Source organism: Heloderma suspectum, chromosome 5 (assembly GCF_057233095.1).
Source record: "Heloderma suspectum isolate Gila_16-S chromosome 5, 16-S_ref, whole genome shotgun sequence".
Lineage (NCBI taxonomy): Eukaryota > Metazoa > Chordata > Lepidosauria > Squamata > Helodermatidae > Heloderma > Heloderma suspectum.
The window spans coordinates 145715131-145735025 of NC_139462.1; the positions used below are offsets into that span (position 1 = coordinate 145715131).

Sequence of the window (19895 nt, forward strand, 5' to 3'; positions counted from 1 at the left end):
CCTTACAAGAGATTTATCTGTTAACAGGTGGTGCAAGCATAGGTTGTTTGTGGATGCCGTTTGGACTTATCCAAAGTATTCCATTTTAGGCCCATTGTTTAATGCTTTGCTTCTTCCATTCCAACACAAACTCAGGACTAGGAACAGAAGTCACAGAGGGCTATGCAGCCTCATGCACAGCCTCCGCACTTTTGTTATCAATAATTCATGTTTACAAAGTTTAGGCATCAGCAGAAGGCATCAAGGCAAAAGGAAAGATCTTGTATAATTTATTTTCATATGCAGACCACCCAGCCCACAAACAGGAGGAAAAAAAAGACATAAAACAATATACCCTTAAAAGGCTATGAAAATCTTTTAAAAACATTTCCTTAAAAATATTTGTCATTCTGTACAATACTGACACAAAAGTTCTCTAACAGTGTTTCTTAGAGCTTGGATCCCACCCACCCCACACCTTATTCTGTCTTCTCAGGGGTTCCCACCCAGCACCAACCATCTGTTCCACAGAGCACAAAGAGAACTTTATGCACAGGCATGGGTATGCAGCCTGCTGTTGTGTGAAAAAAGGTCTGAGGTCTGGAGCACTAATCCAACAAGAAAAGGGACTAGAACAAGACATCTCTGTTCCTTCTTAAAGTCACATATGGAAACATTAAAATGCAGCAGCTTTTTCCAAACAAGATTGGGTGATGCAGCAAGTATGAATCAATTAAGATCCTTTGAACAACAACATTTACCTCCCCTGCCCACTGCCCCATTCAGGAGTGGTGAGGGAAGGCTCCCCCTACTTCAGGATCCTACCCCTCCCTAAAATGTGCACATCACCATGCACATCCAGACATTCCACAAATCCCAAATTGGGTCCCATTCCATGTTATTATTTAACATGTTATTTCAATAGTCCGTTTGTTTAGACTTGCATTGTTCAGAGGACAAAGGCACAGGAGCCACAGCTTTTTAATGTACTGTGGCGTGGACTTAATTTTGAAGTCTACACCATCATTTTGAAACTGAAGAGCCGGTCAAGCCATTTGCCCAGTATTCTAGAATGGAGCTTCTCTACTATTTCACAGCAAGAACTGCTTTCTACCATTTGTTCATCAAGAAGAGTTGCCCTTTTACCAAAATTGTTTTACCAAAACAATTCAAATTAAGATAGAATTTATTTCCTACTTCATTCCATATTGAGACATTCATTCAACAGCCGAAATTATTTGTGTGATTTTATTTAGACAAGCAGTCTCACAGTTGTCATCAGCTTCAAGAATAGCCAACTATTTTCTGTGGTTCTCACATTTTAACAGATAAGACTTCACACCCCAAAACTAGACTTTACTCACAACTTTTATATGCAATGGCACTTAATACTGAAGGCTTAGAAAACTAGTTCCTTTTGGATCAAAAGGACTTACTTTCAATTTAATGTTTTCGGGGCAATGCCATCTTGGATTTTTTCATTTATTTTCAAAGCAAAGTACACCTGCCTCTCTTTCTTACACACCCTCTACAAACACTGTTTCTGGACCTCTCATGCTCCTTTCAAACTCCAATATTCACCTCTGCTGTCCTGTATTTTGATTGGAAAAGACAAGTACCTGTTCACCAAGTTGATTTGTTTTCAGGGGGTTTAAAATGAAAGGCAAATTCTTGAGAACAATTTCTGTGTGTACAGGACATGGGGGCATATTCCTTGGGACTAACACCTTAACAGTACACAGTTCTAGAGATGAGGTAATAGTTCATATGTTCCTTTACTCAGATACACAGGATTTTTTTATTTTTTTTTTTACAAAGAGCCTACTCCAGCTCCCAGATAAGTATTTGAGAGCAAGGGTGGTATACTGAGGCGCACTGAATTTTTACCGAGAAGAACAGAGTTCAAATCCCCACTCAGCAAGGATGCACAGAACACTGGTCCTTCTTTCACATGTATCAGATTTTGGGGATTGCATTTTTAATCAGATTTCTATTATTATTAAACAATTAGTTCCCAAGACCCCAGTACTCACACTCCTTTCCCAATGTCCAGGTACAAAATTATTACATAGGGAATTTATAATTTCTCTTTTAACAGCAGCTCAACTTACAATAGCAGGGGGGTGGAAATCTTCAGATTTTACTTTAGAGATTTGGTATAGTCGTGTATGGAAGCTTGCCCTGATGGGAAAGCTAACGCACAACTTATGTATGGCAAAGGGGCATACTAGTTCTAAGGCATATAATACCACTTCAATTCCCTTTGTCACCCATATATCTGAAATCACTTAATAAAGAGTTTGATTATTATTTTTTTAAATCCCCACTCAGCGATGAAGCTCACTGGTGCCTTTGGATTACTCAGTCTCCTCAACTTAAACTAGTTTAGAGTTGCTATGTACCTTCACCCCCCACACACAGAACAGGGGTTGGAAACAGTCCCCCCGCCCCCATCCTCGCCAAGCCACTGAAATCAGCAGTGTCATGCCAAAAAATATATTGGCAGTTTGCTGCCAAAATTCAGTGGCAAACCACTATGCAGCCTTAGAAAGGCCAAATATAGCTTGAAAACAAACTAAATTTGGCTTTTCTAAGGCTCTGTAATGGGGGAGGTGGCAAAGTGACCCCCAGACCCCCCAAAGTTGCCCACCAATAGAACATTGGAGAAAGGGTGGAATAGAAATGTGAATGTGATTATGGAGTAGAATGGGATTACTTTACATGAACTGTGCATTTTCTTAACACACACAATTCAGGGTTAAAAATGTACAGAGAAAAGATTTAAGCCTAGCTTCATATGGGTTTAGGTTAGCTGCCTGACTCAAACAAAACTATTTTGCTTCAAGCCAGACATGGCCATTTGCTTCGTAGAAGCACTGTATTCATGTCTTCCTTCCTCCACAGTCAGGTACAAACAGCAGTCTCTTCTCCAACAACTTAGCAGGATATGTTGCTTAGTTACAGATATAACTTATTTGAACTCACTTTTTGCTACTAGCAATATGCTTTTTAAATCCTAATTGTATTTGGGGGAGGGGCTTTGTGAATATACACTTTCACAAGTAAATGTGTTCATAACATCACCCTGTTGACTTCAGCTGGGCTGGTTGTGTGTTCAGGTTTGGTGTTGACTGTTCAGGGGCATTACAGAGACATTGTGCAGCTTATAACTATCATAAGCATCACTGAATGAACATAGCACATGGTGGTCAATCCAATACAAAATCCTCTTTTCATAAACGTTCTTCACTTTTAACATTGTTTTATCTTTTCAGACTTACTGAAATAGATGCAGATATACCTATTACAACTAAATCGTGTAATTGGCAAAGCATAATATTTAGATACACTTTCCCATGACTATCATACGACTTTCAGGAGTTATATCTACTGATGGAGTTCCATCAGCATATGATAACATACAGAATTAAAAATATTTTAGTTATTCTGTAGAAAGTTTAAATAAAGTATTTCTAGCAAAATTAAGCTGAAATGGTATCTGGCTAGTGCTTTTTAAAAAGATCACTGCTCTCAATAAAAGTAATGCAAATTTGTAAATTCACTAGTGTTTTCGTAATAAAGCATTCTGTGCACATTTGTTTTTCAGTAATCAGTGTCTGGCACCACTGCTTCATGATAATGAACACACACAGCGTTAAAACTAAGTATTGAGATATGTGATCTTCCTAGTGGGGAAAACCCAAAATCCTTGACTTGGTCTACACACAGCAAAACAACCTTGCTGTCACGGAAGAACTCAAATACTTTTGATGCAATCAGCTCTGTAAACCAGAAATAGTCCCTTGTACTCTATAACCATTAATCAATTATATTCTCATGGGACTGACCTTTTACCATGTGAAGAGACAAAACTATTGTCTAATTTTTGTACCTCAAAATACCAAGATCACATGATACATGATCTGGAAGGGTCCAGTAGATTTCACTGTTTTTTTTCTCTTTCATAGACTAGCCATGATCCAGTAATTGATAACTAATGAATTTTCTTCTACAGAATAAATTATGGACATGATCTGTGCCTCTCACAGCTCACTGGATTACAGCAAATGGCCTCCATTCAGAGAGCTATGCATACTTTAATGGCCCTGCTGGTTTCATTGGAGAGATCTAATCTATCTACGTATTGCTTTGTGCACAAAGATCAGATCCCACGCTGAAATGAATGGGAAACCATTGCAGGGAGAGATTGCAATAATGCTAGGTTAGGCAAATATGTATTAGGCCTAGGCTGTACACTTGTTTGGGAGTAAGCCCCACTGAATTCAGAGGGACTTCTATGTGAACATGCAAAGGACTGGGATGTTTGTGTGGGTATATGTGTAATTATATGTACAAATAAAAGAACACTATAAACCATTAAATGCCTGGAAGCACGTACCAAGAAAATTAATATACAACTTTACACAGTGCAGTGTAAGAATGCTTATTTTCACTTTCTCTGAATACTCCCATTCTCTTTAAAAATATAACTGTTTTTCCTACTGTCAGATATCATATTGTTGTCTCAACACATCCAGTAATCTATAGGGTTAGGAATTGCTCATGTGAAGAGTTGGGTGAAAAGCTTACAGGGAATTAAGAGTAATGTAAAAGCAGTGTGATGAGTATAGGTAGACAAAGCCCTAAAACAGTGTAGCTAAGATATTTGGACATCCAAGGGGAGGAGTTCCAAAGCAAAGGAACATGATGGAGTAATAGGGATAACAGGATGCAAAAGGAATAAAAAGATCACTGATATACAAGAGATTGTTCTATTAAACAGAGGTACTTGAAAGAACACAAGTTTTGTTACACATGTGTTCAGTCTAAGAGACCACTGCAATAAATTAAATTCCTGCCTGAAACCTTGGAAAGCTGCTGCCAGTTAGTGTCAACAATACTGGATCACATGGACCAAAGGTCTGAGTATAAGGTGATTTCCTATATGTTCCTATGTTACCTTGGTATTAAAATATGACAATGTACAGAAAAAATGATAAACACAGACCATCTGAAGACATTACTGTTAAAGAAATCTGATGGGATAAGCAAAATTTATGTTATTCCAGCACATGTCATAACCATTTTTCATGCATACTCTTTTAATTTTGGGGCTCAGAACATCATAGAGCAGTGGCTTTCTTTCTAGGCTAAGTAAAAATGAACAACTAGGTTCTAATCTGATCTGTATTCTTCCAATCTTGGCTGAGAAAGAAGCACTGTCCATGGAGAAAGGGAGCATGCTTGCCTTGTTACAATGGTTTCTGCCTGCAACCTTGAGGTAGGAAGCAGCTAAGAGCCACAGTGACATGAATTAAGCATAATGACCGCACAGCTCAGAACACACAGCCTGCCTTTATATCTATTTGCCAATCCGAGATATTAAAAACAAAATAGTCAAAACATAGGGTCAGTTCAGATGTAATGGGAGGCCATATGCACAAGGAGGAAATTGAAACCTATTGCTTCCACTTTTAAACAAACCACAGTTCCCTGTTATTAATAAACCTATGGAACTGTTTGGTTTAACCAAAATTAACCAAACAGAGGCTGCAATCCTATGCATGCTTACCTGGGAGTAAGCCCCATTGAACCTAATGGGATTTACTTCTTTCAGGGTTGCAGTGTTAACAAATCAAGATCTGAAACTATGGTTTGTTCCTGGTTTGTTTCAACTAACTTTGGTTAGAATTAACCATATTCCCACAAGTTCATATGTACATGAGGAATCATAGTTTGTTTAAAAGCCAAAGAAGCTTCCCATCTCCTCCTCTCAAGTGCAAAAGAGGAGAGGAGAGTGGAGGGGGCCTACGCGAGCTCAAGAATTGCCAGGGATTGTTCATGTAGCAGGAAACTATGGTTTCTTGTTACATCTGAACTGACCCAAAAGGGTAGATTGTAAAACCAGCAAATACAGCTTCTTCCAAGGATGCATTTCAAGTGTATATGCAAGGAAGCATCCAAAAACTGAAACTATGCATATGTTCATACTGTAAGAACATGAGTATCAGATGCTTAAATGCAGAGAAGCTCTCACCAACTCTGTGAGGCATGCATCTCAGATTTGTATCTGCTCCTTCCAGCATCTTATATTCAACAAGCACACCTGAGATCCAGACTTACAATTCTGATCCCCTCTTGTATTGTGTTGGAACAGAAGATAATAGTAATGTATTTCCTCTGCCCACAACACAAAGATGAAATTAAAATATTGCAAGGAAAAATAAAAATAGGGGATAGCACTAAAAAAAACTACTCACCTGTTTTCCCTTACTTTCTCCCATGTCTTTCTTTCATTAATGATCATCACAATCATATTCTGCATATTTATACAAAATAATTCAAGTTGAAATACAGATGAACAGCTATTGTTGCAAATCTTGGCAAACATGTCTATCCTAAACCATTTTAGACTCTCCTAATTTGAGGTAGAACATCTTACCGATTTTCTTTCCAACCATTAACGAAAGGTGACCACAATAATTTATAAATATTTTCCCCTTAGTGAATGTAAATCTAACAACCAATACTAGAACTGTTGGAAAACAAAGCTGCGTTCCAGCTTCTAGCACTTTTCAGAGTTTGAAGTCTTTCCTTTTTTGCTTTTATTGGGGAAATACTGTTGAGTCCATGCTCCATTTAGACCCGTGGCATCTATTGCAGGATCAATAAGGTCATCTGGTGTCAGCCACCTCAGGAGTGTCAGGAAAAGGAAGCTGAGCACAGCCAAGAGAGCAAAAATGCAACCAGTCACTGGGCCACAGTGAGAGACAAGTCTGTCAAGCCGTGTGCTCATTGGCAATACAGTTTCACTTGCCACTCTGTCATACACCTAAAAAAGAAATATATAGATATTAGGCTTGTCTGTATGACTTAGATTGCATCATCTAATAGAGATATCTGCTCTTAATACAGATTATGTTCTAAATGGAATAAAAGGAGCATTTGTGCATATCTGCAAACACCAGCAGGGCACATCAGAGGTCTCACAAAGAGGTTTACAGGTACCATCAATCCTCTGGCAGTAGGTCCCCATATAGTTTCGCCATTTTGCAAGGGTAACCTCTCAATTCACAGGAACTTCGCATTCAGAGAGCTACCCACATATTCCCCATCCTATAGGATACAATGATATAAGCAGAATACTGATTGGCTGGCTATAGGTTAAGAGTATCTAGTCAGAGCTATTCTGATAAAAGAATTTCCAGACTGACAAGATAAACAGTGAAGACATGAAAAAGCTCCCAGGTGAAGAATGTTTAATGAGACCATGATGGATAGGGGAACTTATTTCTGTTACATAATGTTAAAACAAGGCACTAGATAAAATAGGCAACAGGTTTTCTACAATTATTCCCCCTCCACTCTGAAAAATATTCAGTTATCCTGTTGAACTCAATAAAATGAAGATCTAGAAGACATAAGGCTATATGAGTTTCAGAATGAAAGTTTACTTACTTTTTCTGTTCTCTTCGCAACATTTCTCCAAGTATAGAAAGTTTTAACTTTGCTATGTATGATTTCTGGTGACAGAAGTGATCCTGACTTCAGTTGGCTGATAGCTTTTTCCAATCCGTTACACAGAGATTTCACTGAAGGTTCACACAAAATTATAAGATCATCTGGTAGCACCTCAGGAATCCCACCAACTCTTGTACTCACCACCTAATACAGAAGAGAAATTATTGTCATATTTGCTTGGCAATTAATGTCTCAAAAGTATCAATATTACTACATAGCAATTTATGTTTCATCTAAAAACAAAAGGATTGCAATTTATTTATACCATTTTATCCTGCCCTTTTCGAACTGTGGTGCTGGAGAAGACTCTTACGAGTCCCCTGGACTGCAAGGAGGTCAAGTCAGTCCATCCTAAAGGAAATCAACCCTTAGTGCTCCTTGGAAGGACAGATACTGAAGCTGAAGCTCAAATATTTTGGCCACCTAATGCGAAGAGAAAACTCCCTGGAAAAGACCCTGATGCTGGGAAAGATTGAAAGCAAAAGGAGAAGGGGACGGCAGAGGATTAGATGGCTAGAGAGCACCACCGATGCAATGAATATGGACTTCAGCACACTCCGGGGGAGAGCGCAGGACAGGAAGGCCTGGCGTGCTATGGTCCATGGGGTCACGAAGAGTCAGACACGACTGAACAACAACAATCCTGCCCTTCTGGGTGGCACACATGGCTGTCTTTTCTTTTATCATCACAACAACCTGTGAGGTAAATTAAGCTGACAGTGTATGAATGGTCCAAAGTCATGTAGTGAGCTTCATGACTGAGCAGGAACTTGGTTTGTGACAGCAAGTTTAACGCACCACTTCTTTAACTCTCCTCTCACCTTTGCCCCACCCCCATCCCCAAATCATATCACTTCTTTCCTAATTTAAATGCCAGCTTAAGACCTTCCTCTTCCATCAGGCATTTAATCTTTACTCTGTTGCTCTGATTATTTTAATGTTGGCTCTTTAATATTTTTAATGTTTTAATATTCTGACACTTTTCCTATTGCATTAATTTGGTTGTTATTTTCTTGTGTTTGGTTTTTTATGATTGTAAAATGCCCCAAAGGCATTTGCCAGTTGGGTGGTATATACATTCAATAAAGACACAAAATTCATTACAAAAATATCGCCCTTTCCCCTCCATGAAAACTCTGGTTTGTACACTGGGTGTCTCTTTCCTCCAGTATTGTAATCTTTTCCTCTGTGATCTTCCATTCCCTCTCCTTGGACCCCACACCTCTATCCAGCACTTTACTGCCAAAAGTATTTCTCTCCCGTATTGCTCTGATCATGTGACACCCCTCCTTGAACCCCCACATTGGCTTCCCATCTTCTCCTGTATCCTGCACAAGCTTCTGATCCTTGCCCTTCTCTACTCTCATATCATAAAACATTGCTGCTCAGGACCTTTGTTCATCCAGTTCCATTAACAGCCATCCAAAGGTCTCCTGTTCACTCAAACAACTCTGGCCTTACTCCCTTATACCTGGAACAGCCTCCCAGAATGCCAAGGATTAGTGTCCCTTCATGGATCACTGCCTTGTTGTGGCGAAGGGGCTTGCATAACTCAGTGAAGCCATAAGCTATGCTGTGCAGGGCCACCCAAGATGGACAGGTCATGGCAGAGAGTTCTGACAAAATGTGGTCCACTGGAGAAGTAAATGGCAACCCACTCCAGTATTCTTGCCAAGAAAACCCCATGGAACGTATCACAAGGCTAAAACATATGATGCCGGAAGATGAGCCCCTCAGGTCGGAAGGTGTCCAATATACTACTGGGGAAGAGCAGAGGGAATTTCCAAGTAGCGCCAGAAAGAGTGAAGCGGCTGGGCCAAGCCGAAAGGACACTCAGCTGTGGATGTGTCTGGTGGTGAAAGAAAGTCCAATGCTGTAAAGAACAATATTGTTTAGGAACCTGGAATGTCAGATCAATGAATCAAGGTAAGCTGGAGGTGGTCAAACATGAGATGGCAAGATTGAACATCGACATCTTGGGAATCAGCGAACTAAAATGGACAAGCATGGGCGAATTTAATTCAGGTGACCATTATATCTACTACTGTAGGCAAGAATCCCTTAGAAGAAATGGAGTAGTACTCATAGTCAATAAAAGGGTGGGAAAAGCAGTACTGGGGTACAATCTCAAAAACGATAGAATGATCTCGGTACAAATCCAAGGCAAACCATTCAACATCACAGTAATTCAAGTCTATGCCCCAACCACTGAAGCTGAAGAAGCTGAGGTTGATCGGTTCTATGAAGACCTACAACACCTTCTAGAACTAACACCAAAAAAAGATGTCCTCTTCATCATAGGGAATTGGAATGCTAAAGTAGGAAGTCAAGAAATCACCGGGATAACAGGCAAGCATGGCCTTGGTGTACAAAATGAAGCAGGACAAAGGCTAATAGAGTTTTGCCAAGAGAACACGCTGATCATAGCAAACACTCTTTTCCAACAGCACAAGAGGCGACTCTACACATGGACGTCACCAGATGGTCAATATCGAAATCAGATTGATTATGTCCTTTGGAGCCAAAGATGGAGAAGTTCTACACAGTCAGTAAAAACAAGACCTGGAGCTGACTGTGGCTCAGATCATGAGCTGCTTCTTGCAAAATTTCGGCTTAAACTGAAGAACGTAGGGAAAACCACTAAACCATTCAGGTATGACCTAAATCATATCCCTTATGAATATACAGTGGAGGTGACAAATAGATTTAAGGGATTAGACCTGATAGACAGAGTGCCTGAGGAACTATGGACGGAGGTCCATAACATTATTCAGGAGGCAGCAACTCAATCCATCCCAAAGAAAAAGAAATGCAAGAAAGCAAAGTGGCTGTCTGATGAGGCTTTACAAGTAGCTGAGGAAAGAAGGGAAGTGAAAAGCAAGGGAGAAAGGGGAAGATATATCCAACTGAATGCAGAGTTCCAGAGAATAGCAAGGAGAGACAAGAAGGCCTTCTTAAATGAACTATACAAAGAAATCGAGGAAAACAACAGAATGGGAAAGACTAGAGATCTCTTCAAGAAAATCGGAGATCTCAAGGGAACGTTTTGTGCAAAGACGGGCATGATAAAGGACAAAGAAGGCAGGGACCTAACAGAAGCAGATGAGATTAAGAATAGGTGGAAAGAATACACAGAAGAACTATACAGGAAAGATCTTAATGTCCCTGATAGCCATAATAGTGCGGTCACTGAACTTGGGCCAGACATCCTAGAGAGTGAAGTCAAGTGGGCCTTAGGAAGCATTACTAACAACAAAGCTAGTGGAGATGACAGTATTCCAGCTAAGCTATTTAAAATCCTAAAAGATGATGCTGTTAAAGTGCTGCACTCAATATGCCAACAAATTTGGAACACTCAGCAATGGCCACAAGACTGGAAACAGTCAGTTGACATTCCAATTCCAAAGAAGGGCAATGCCAAAGAGTGTTCAAACTTGGGGGAGCTTCTTGTTGAGGGTGAAAGTGAAGAGTGCAAAAGCTGGTTTGAAACTCAACATTAAAAAAAACTAATATCATGGCATCTGGCCCCATCACTTCCTGGCATATACAAGGGGAAGAAATGGAAGCAGTGACAGATTTTATTTTCTTGGGCTCCAAGGTCACCGCAGACGGTGACTTTAGCCATGAAATTAAAAGACACTTGCTCCTTGGGAAGAAAGCTATGGCAAACCTAGACAGCATTGTAAGAAGCAGAGACATCACCTTGCCGACAAAGGTCCGTCTAATCAAAGCTTTGGTTTTCCCAGTTGTACTGTATGGCTGTGAGAGCTGGACTATATGGAAGGCTGAGGGCTGAAGAATCGATGATTTCGAACTGTGGTGCTGGAGAAGACTCTTACGAGTCCCCTGGACTGCAAGGAGGTCAAATCAGTCCATCCTAAAGGAAATCAACCCTGACTGCTCATTGGAAGGACAGATAGTGAAACTGAAGCTCAAATATTTTGGCCACCTAATGCGAAGAGAAGACTCACTGGAAAAGACCCTGATGCTGGGAAAGACTGAAGGCAAAAGGAAAAGGGGACGGCAGAGGATGAGCTGGCTAGATAGCATCACCGATGCAATGAATATGAAGTTGAGCACACTCCGGGAGAGAGCAGAGGACAGGAAGGCCTGGCGTGCTATGGTCCACGGGGTCACGAAGAGTCGGACACGACTTAACGACTGAACAACAACAAATTAAATATCCCTATGTAGGCTGTCCTTCCACTTCAAGGTAGCAAAGAATGTAATCATGAGTGTTCCTTCAGTGTGGAGATATGAGGGCATCCTGTTCGCACCCATTATAGAGGAGAGCTGCCACAGATAAAACTACAAATGCCATTCCTCCAGGTGCAGATTTCTGAAGTTCATGTTAGGCAAATATTGTTTTTCCATCTCATGAGGAGTGCAGTCTCAGTGAATAAACCCCATTGGGCACAGTTAAAATGTGTTGATCGATCATATCTATGAAAACAGTTACTATGATTTGTCTCAAACTAGGAGGGGACTTGGCCCGCTAGTAGAAAGAGGAAGGGCACAATCCTAGGCATATTCAAACAAAAAAATGTCCTACCAGTCTAATGCTGGGAGTTATAGGACTTTTTTCTATCTAAACTTGCATAGGATTGCACCCTAAATCTAGTCAAGCCCTGCCCCCACAGACGGATTAGTGGAGTAAGCTTGTGCAAGAGGTCCTTCCACCTCCAAGTAGAAGGAACACTCACAATAAGTATAACATTCCAACTCATACTCCTCACTTTAATTTAGCTAAATACCTTGGGCTACGCTAGCCAAACGTTTCAAGAATAACGTAGGAGTCACATATGAAGCTATAATTCCTCTTGTTCAGGATGAACAGTTAGCACCATTCTTGGGAGCTGCACTTTTAATTTGTCTGCCTATTTTAATCTAGCAAACTGTACCCACCACCCCAAACATAAAATTTGTGTAAATTGCCTGAGACTATTCAGCGTCAAAGTGATTTTTCACTTGAACCAGAACGGAGTCCAAGCTATAAGTGATCTTCTTCAAAATTAACGAATTCCTCTCCCAGTTCTTCAAGATTATTTCATCTCCTCTCTTTCATTTTCCCATATTGCTAAAGTGCAAAATACTCCTTCCCCAGATATACAACATGACAATCTAATGTTTAAAGCAGCCAGAGAATTTTCTCAAGGACAAAGGCTACATCTTCTGTTGTCCAAACACTTCTTTCTGAATCACCGATCCATATGGGATGAAGAATCGACTGTTCAACACACCCTGCATTTCTTAAAACAAGCAAGCTGACCATGTAAAAATCCTAATTAGAGAGAACAACAAAGCTGGAAATCCTATGAAAAGCAATTGTCAATTTCCAGAGAATCTGTAGTTATAAGTAAGGATTTTTCCTTCTTTGTAAACTACTTTTATCAGTACCGTTATTCAAATGTTTATATTTATTAATATTCTATGTTTTAATAGCTCATCACTAAGAAAATGGTCCAATGACCTCTATAAATAAGGACACCGGCTTTTACCTGTAAACCACAACTGGCTGCTTCCACTATTGCCATGCAAAATGCTTCTGTGAGAGAGGTGTTAAGAAAAATGTGTCCCTGGACCAAGACATTTCTAACATCCTGATGTTCTAAAGCTCCCAGGAGACGGACTCTGCATGAAAAACAAATATTAAAAAGTAATTATTACGAAAGTCCTGCTGAGTACGGCCATGAACACAGCCAAAGTCAAACACCTGTAAGTGCCATTGATTTCAATGGAACAAGCTAATAAGTGTGCTTAGCTACTTATACTATCAACATTGATGGGTCTCAAAAGTGTTTAACTTCAGCTGGATTGCGCCAGTTACCAAAATAAGCAGCCTAATGCTTATCAATTGTTTTAGTTCACACGTCGTCACAATTCACAATAGGTAAAATCTAGTAAACTGTACAGCAGAGCTTTCCAAACTGTGTGCTGCGACACATTAGTGTGTCGGCAGCAGTGTGTAGGTGTGTCGCGCGAAATGCAGAAAATTGTGCGGAAGGGCACCACGGAGCTCCCTTACTCGCATTTGCTTCCCCTGGCCCCTCCCCAGGAACTTCCTAAAGCAGCTAATGTTAAAGCAGCTTAGCTTTAGGCTTAGCAGCTAAGGCTTAGGTGCTTTAACATTAGCTGCTTTAGGATCATGTGGCGTCTTGACGTAGGACGCACGTGATTGGCAGTGTTGGAGCGGTACGGCGAGAAGTGTGGTAACGCTGGCTGCACGAGGAGTGTGGAGAATTCGAAGTTAGCGGAGCAATTAGTTGAGCAATTTGCAATCAGCTCGGGCGAGAGGCTTCCCTGCATCATCAGTGCGGCTGCAGGGCAGCGGGGGAGAACAACAGCCTGCTGGACGCCCCCAGAGCAGGGAGGGCTGCGCCAGGCAGGCGAGGAGCTTCGAGCCTGCGCTCCCCGGAAAGGTAGAGGCACAGAGCGAAGAGAGGGGAAGGGAGGCGCTGCCCTGGGAGCAGAGCTCGGCCAACGCCAGCGCGGAGAAGTGGCAGCGGCCACCAGCCCTGCGTGGTTTCAGGCGTGCCCTTCGCAAACTTCTGCACCACGCTGCCAGGCCAGAGTAACACACAGGTGGAAACGCCGACTGGGACTGCACCGAGCGGGCTGTCCACCATCTTGGCCAGTCGGAACCGAGCTCAGTGGAGGCCAGAAGCCTCAGAATCAGTGTGCTCCCAATCACCCGGGCGAGCGCAGCTGCAGGCTGTCACCCAGTCAACCCACCTGCTGCTGGCTGAAGGGAGGCCACCCTCCCAAACCCAATGTGGCAACCAGCAAGGCACCCACCATGTGGCACTTATGATTTGATTTCTGCCATTTATTTTCAATGATGGCAAAGTTAAAGACACTGAAACGTGGAAGCTTAAAAATGCTTGATGACGAAATGCGAGTGTCTTCATCTAATATTCCACCAAATATTGAAAAGCTGTGTTCATCCCATCAACCTCATACATCCCATTAAAATGGTAAGTAGTTATTGCTGTTATTCAACTTTTTTAAATTCTTGCACATATTTACGTACATTGTTGTCATTTATGAGCAACAGTATGTTATTATCTTACAAATCATATATTTTTAAAAATATAAATGAAAGGTTTTCGTGAGATATGTTGTATCCCCAAACATTTCATTATTACAATTTATGTATGTGTCCGTATCTCTTATAACAGGTTAGCTTAACCTCCGGTTTGCTAGTAAAACTGAATTACCATGTCACGAAATGATGCATGTCTAAAAAGTGTGTCACCAACATGAAAAGTTTGGAAAGCTCTGCTGTACAGAAATGAGACAATGTATGCACATGTGTGAACCACTTCCAAGATCATCCATAGCTTACTCTTTCTTTACATTTTCATTCATGGTATTTCACAGTTTCACCAAATGACCAATGTTAGAAAAACCAAAAAGTTTTAAAACACTATGGATTTATTTTTAGTGCTGCTACTCAGTTTTCAGCAGAACATATTTTGAACTTCACGGTTTAAAATACTAGCTATTTATATTTTAATTCATTTGATCTTAATACTAGAAAGATTTGAATATGTTGTGTCTTTAAGCTACATATCCTGTTTTAACCTCTGTGTAATTCTATTGGATAGCAAAGCAGAACAAAAAGAAAGAATAGATGGCAAGATATAAAAGTATCTTTAAAAAGCTTGGCAAAAGAACTATTTGAAATCTGTTTTGAAAAGGGTTCAAGGAGAATTAAATAGTGTTGATTACAAACTAGCATACTGAGGCTACAATCCTATATGCTTACCTGAAAGAAAGTCCCATTAAAGTCAATAGAATTTACATCTGAGTAGACATGCATAGGATTGTGATGACTGGGGATGGGCCATCTCCTTTTTAGAACCAGCCACTCTTATACATCCAGCTGCACACCACTGCATATATGGATAGGACTGAACCATCTCTTAATTGCACAAGCTTCATAAAATATATATCCAGCATTTTTATCAATTGATCCAAAAATTTCCAGAACTGAAGATGCGATTTCAGAACAAAAATATTGTAGAAAAATTGTAATATGCTACCAAATGTAGCTCAGCATCTGGCAGAATTATGGAAATTATATGCCAATGACTGACTTTATCCATGATATAGTTGCTGTGAACCGCTCAGAGAGCTTCAGCTATTGGGTGGTGTAGAAATGATAATATAAAATAATGATGATGATAATACAAGATATGCAAAGCCCTCTCCTTCCATCCCACTCCCCATTTCCTCCCTGTCCCTTCAATTAACAGAAGCGATGTTTTAAAACAGAAGGTACGCACCTGTCATGTAGCTGGTATCTTTCCCGTACCTCTTCCAATATAATTCTTTTTGGTCCTTCTCCTCCAACTAAGAAATGTAAATCTGAATACTTCTGACAAAGCTCAGGAATTATACCACTAAGCAAATCTATACCTGAAGGCATAACATTTAAAGCCAGTTGTTATATCAATAGAAATATTGAAGCACTAATCTTCAGTATAAAGCATTCCATCATACAAGCTAGTATCAAACAAAAGTGACAAGAGGTAATATTAATACAGTCCCTGATGCCTGAAATAAAAATGATAAATAATAATACCAGGGGTGGGCAGAAGGTATATCTCCAGCTGTTTGGGGCTTCAACTCCCATAAGCCCCTGGCAGCCTAGTCAGAGAAAAGTGACTGGCCCAAGATTACCCAGTAAGCTTCATGGCGGAGTCAGTATTTGAATAAACATCCCTAGTCCTACTCTGATACTTATATAACAATAAGTTATTTAGGGCACACTCCTACTGGATCCACCTTGGGTACTCATAAGCCCCTGAACCCAGAGGTTTATGAGTATCCAATCCAGAGCAGGAGGTGCATTGCACCTCCCACTCTACGTTTTAGCTAGATGGGCATTTTTGCCCATCTAGCAGAGGTTTCGGGGATGGAAGGAGGTGGGGATGGTTTGGATCCCCACATCCCCAGTCTCCTCCCCTCCCTGCCCACTGACATGCCCCCTTTTCCCTGTCTCTGTGCTCCGTTTTGCAAGCACGGAGAAGTAATTTGTGTAGTTCGCGCTGCACCAGCTACGACGGGGAGGGGAGCAGTTTCCTAGCTCCGAGGTCAGAGCCCTATGTCCTACCTCAGATCCAGGAACACAAAATATCTTACATCCCCCAGATGGTGTCTAGGGGCCATAGGATCACTCCCTTAAAGGTTCTGCCCAAGCAAAGCTTTGTTGCACCAATGCTGAAAAGATCAATCTCCTAGAAACATTTAATCAACCAAGGTGTTTTATTCCTTGTTCAGCATCTGTTGCTTATCTAGATTTTTGGTCTGATCATCCCAAAGTTCCAAAAGGTTCAAAATGTGCATACATGCGCGCAAGTGTGTGTGTGTATATATATATGATATTAGGTCATATGATCACCTGCAGCAGCATGCAAGGCCAATTGCTGACTTGCAATGCAAGAGGGGCTTCATAGAAAAGCCAGCTGTATGTACTAGTGCCCTTCTTATAAGGCCTACAACAATCTGTGGGATCGCAACAGCCCTCTCAAGTCACCATGAACATGTGAAATCACAACAGCTGTGTATATACCCCATGTCAATGTTTCAGTTCATACAAAAGGCACCCCCCTGCAATCCTTGCCAGGTTGCATGTGAATCCACAGACAATTGCATAGGATTTGCCAAAGGTCTTAACTGAATCTTAGTTACATATACCAGGACTAAGAGTCAGTTATCATGCCATTCAGTAACTGTAAAGGCATTTAAAAAGCAAATCTACACAAAAAGGCAATTTCTGATCAACTCCATAACATTTCAAAGAAGAAACAACATTTAAGTGCAACTTACAGTTATTTAAGTACTGTAAGTTGCACCTCATTACCTTTTCTATATACAAGCCTGCTGACAACAACAATAGTTATTGTGGTGTTGTCCTGTCTAGATTCATCTGGAGTGAAGTCAGTGGGATCAACAGCATTAGGGATGACAGACACTATCTCAGGATTCAGCGCTGCTCTCAACACAGTGTTCTCCTTGCTAGTGTAAGAAACACATATTATGTGGTTTGTATCACACAGTGATACAGTCAAGAGTTTATTTGTAAGCACCGAACTGACATCCGCAAATCCAAAAAGGGAGTGGTCTGTAAAAACCGTCCGCAGCTGCATTGTCTTGGCATGGAACAGGGCATCATGAGCCATAGCAGAAAATGAACTATGTGCATGGACAATGGTGACTCTTTCCCGTACAAATATATACCTGAGAAGAGGCAGACTGTGGAAGAGAGTTGTTGCTGTAGACTGGTTGTACATAACTCTTAGTGGTAAATAATAAACTTTCAGTCCATTGGTGAGGTAACGGATTCCTTTACGGTCTTCATAAGCGTGGGTGACTATTATAACTTTGTGTCCTCTTTCAATTAGGCACTGAGATAATTGGTAGATGTGGCTTTCCACTCCTCCCATGTTTGGATAAAAAAAGTCGGACACCATGCATATACGATGAATTTGACTTGCACCTGCTGGAGGCTTGTAAGAGTTCTCAATGGGGGAGAAGGAGGAAGACAGAAACTGTCTGTGATTTCCTCTCCTTCTACAGGCCATATTAAGTTAACAATTAGTCCATGTGGTAGCCATTCAATATGAAGAACAGGCCCCATTCAGTACCTAGGGCAGCAAATGGAAAAAGACATGTTACATATTAAGGCTAAAAAAAAACCCCGCACTATTTACAGGTATGGTCATATAAAAATAGCAACATCTTACAGACCGATTCTGTGCATGCTTACTCAGAAGTAAGTCACACTCTTTTTAAAAACACTTACTCCCATTCCTAGTGTGTTTGGAAGTGCAGCAATAGCTGGAAGGCGAACAACAGCTTTTCGGGAATTCATTAAGATGCAGAATAATTTGGTTGCCTTCTACTTCCGGTAGCTGCATTTCTGTAGGACTTTACAATCCCTACATAAAGTCAAGCACTCAAGCACCAGCCGAGCAATAAATAAAATCAAGCTTTAACTACAAAGGCCAATGCATACTTATTCAGAAGTAAGCACCACTGTGTTCCGTGGGGTTTACTCAGAACAGAGTCACCCTAGTCATGGGATGGGGCCAAGAGTTCTCACACCCCTCTAAGAGAGCCTGCCCAGAACAACGCTAGGTAGCAAGTACGGAAGCTACTAAAAGCCACACAGTATGGTCAGTGGGTGGGTTGCCCTCTCTAACCCCCGAGGAAGGCACCGCATTGGGTTCCCCTGTCAGTGGCATAAAGCACTGAGAAAACGCCCGCAGTTCTTCCCCACGGTGGGGAACGTTTCACTAGAAAATGACCCTTCTGAGGACCCATCCAAGCCGATCCCGCCAACCCGGCACCTCACAGTTACTCACCCGCGTTTTTGACCCCCGCGTCTCTGATCACACTTAGAGTCCAACCCCAACACATTTCCGGATTCATTCAAGGCGGGAGCATACGAAGCCAGCAGTTCCTGCCCTCTTTCAAGCAATAACCTTATCCTCGCGCACTTGCCCGCACTACGAGCGGCCAATCAAAGAACGAGTAGGCCACGTGGTGCAGTCACAGCCAATCCGAATGCTTGCAGGGATTTACAGGCAGTCATCTCTGAAAGGAAACGGACGCCGCGCAGAATCTGGCTGTTATTTCATATGCCAGTGTGGAGCGCTGAGCTTTCCTCTTATTGGCTGGGTAGCCTCCTAGACGAACGGTTTCATGCAGTCGGCCCGCCCCCACCGCTAACAGCTTTTTTCCTCTCGAGCTCCGCTGCTTAGAGTAACTTAGTAACGCTCTCTAGACCGGCCATTTAATCTATGATATTAACCCTTAAGTGTCCTGAGGAAACCTCCTTTGGCTCCGGCAGGGGTTTGGCTTGGGCCGGGGAAGGGCTGCCTACCTCTTGCCTTTTCCTAGAGGAGCCACCACCCCCAAGCAGCAGCAGCAGCAGACTAAAACGGCCTGCAACACCTGAAAAGGCCCTCTCTTTAGCAGTGGAGGCTAGTGACTCCGATTTTGGCGGGGCTATGTATCCATTCTAGGTTTCAGTCAGAACTCCAAAAGAGCTATCCAAGGTGCTGAGCCCTATCCCTCCAAAAATAGGTTCGGCACGTTGGATAGGTCCTTTAGAGTTCTGGCTGATTCTGACTAAAACCCAGAATGGATTCCAGACCCACCAGAATTGGAGCCACCAGCCTGCACTACTCCTTAGTCCCATTCACCAGCAGCAGAATAAAGAGGCAGGCAAGGGGGGGGGGGGGCGCGCCGGAATGCTGTGTGATAGGCAAGCAGCCTAGAATGGATGCTTTAAGCAGGGGTGGGCAACTTGGGGCCCTCCACATGTTTTGGCCTACAGTTCCCATCAGACCAAGCCAACACAGCCAATGGTGAGGGATCATGGG

At 41.7% G+C, this 19895-nt stretch overlaps 1 protein-coding gene across 3 annotated transcripts; it reads right to left on the minus strand.

Annotated features, from left to right (window-relative positions):
* Nucleotides 1-1791: 1791 nt before the first annotated feature.
* Nucleotides 1792-19166, minus strand: PIGA (phosphatidylinositol glycan anchor biosynthesis class A). 3 transcript variants are annotated; one of them, XM_084857735.1, is made up of 7 exons: nucleotides 18873-19024; nucleotides 17746-18152; nucleotides 17369-17523; nucleotides 15789-15921; nucleotides 12999-13131; nucleotides 7438-7644; nucleotides 5003-6811 (listed from the first exon to the last, which is right to left on the minus strand). In XM_084857735.1, the coding sequence occupies exons 2-7, from the start codon at nucleotides 18087-18089 to the stop codon at nucleotides 6545-6547; spliced, it is 1239 nt and encodes a 412-aa protein (XP_084713861.1). In that variant the 5' UTR covers nucleotides 18090-18152; nucleotides 18873-19024; the 3' UTR covers nucleotides 5003-6544. The 3 variants fall into 3 exon arrangements, with proteins under 3 accessions (XP_084713860.1, XP_084713861.1, XP_084713859.1); XM_084857734.1 differs by having other exon boundaries at nucleotides 1792-6811; nucleotides 17369-18152; nucleotides 18873-19166; XM_084857733.1 differs by having other exon boundaries at nucleotides 15789-15855; nucleotides 17369-18152; nucleotides 18873-18961.
* Nucleotides 19167-19895: the final 729 nt, after the last annotated feature.

What these genes read in the sequence shown, in the direction of transcription:
- PIGA (XM_084857734.1), bottom strand. Translation starts at nt 18,089, where the DNA reads ATGGCCTGTAGAAGGAGAGGAAATCACAGACAGTTTCTGTCTTCCTCC. An exon ending in CAGCCAGTTGTGGTTTACAG is followed by an intron (nt 7,645 to 12,998) that starts GTAAAAGCCGGT and finishes CTTCTGTATTAG; the next exon opens with GTGGTGAGTACAAGAGTTGG. An exon ending in TTGCGAAGAGAACAGAAAAA is followed by an intron (nt 6,812 to 7,437) that starts GTAAGTAAACTT and finishes TTTCTTTTTTAG; the next exon opens with GTGTATGACAGAGTGGCAAG.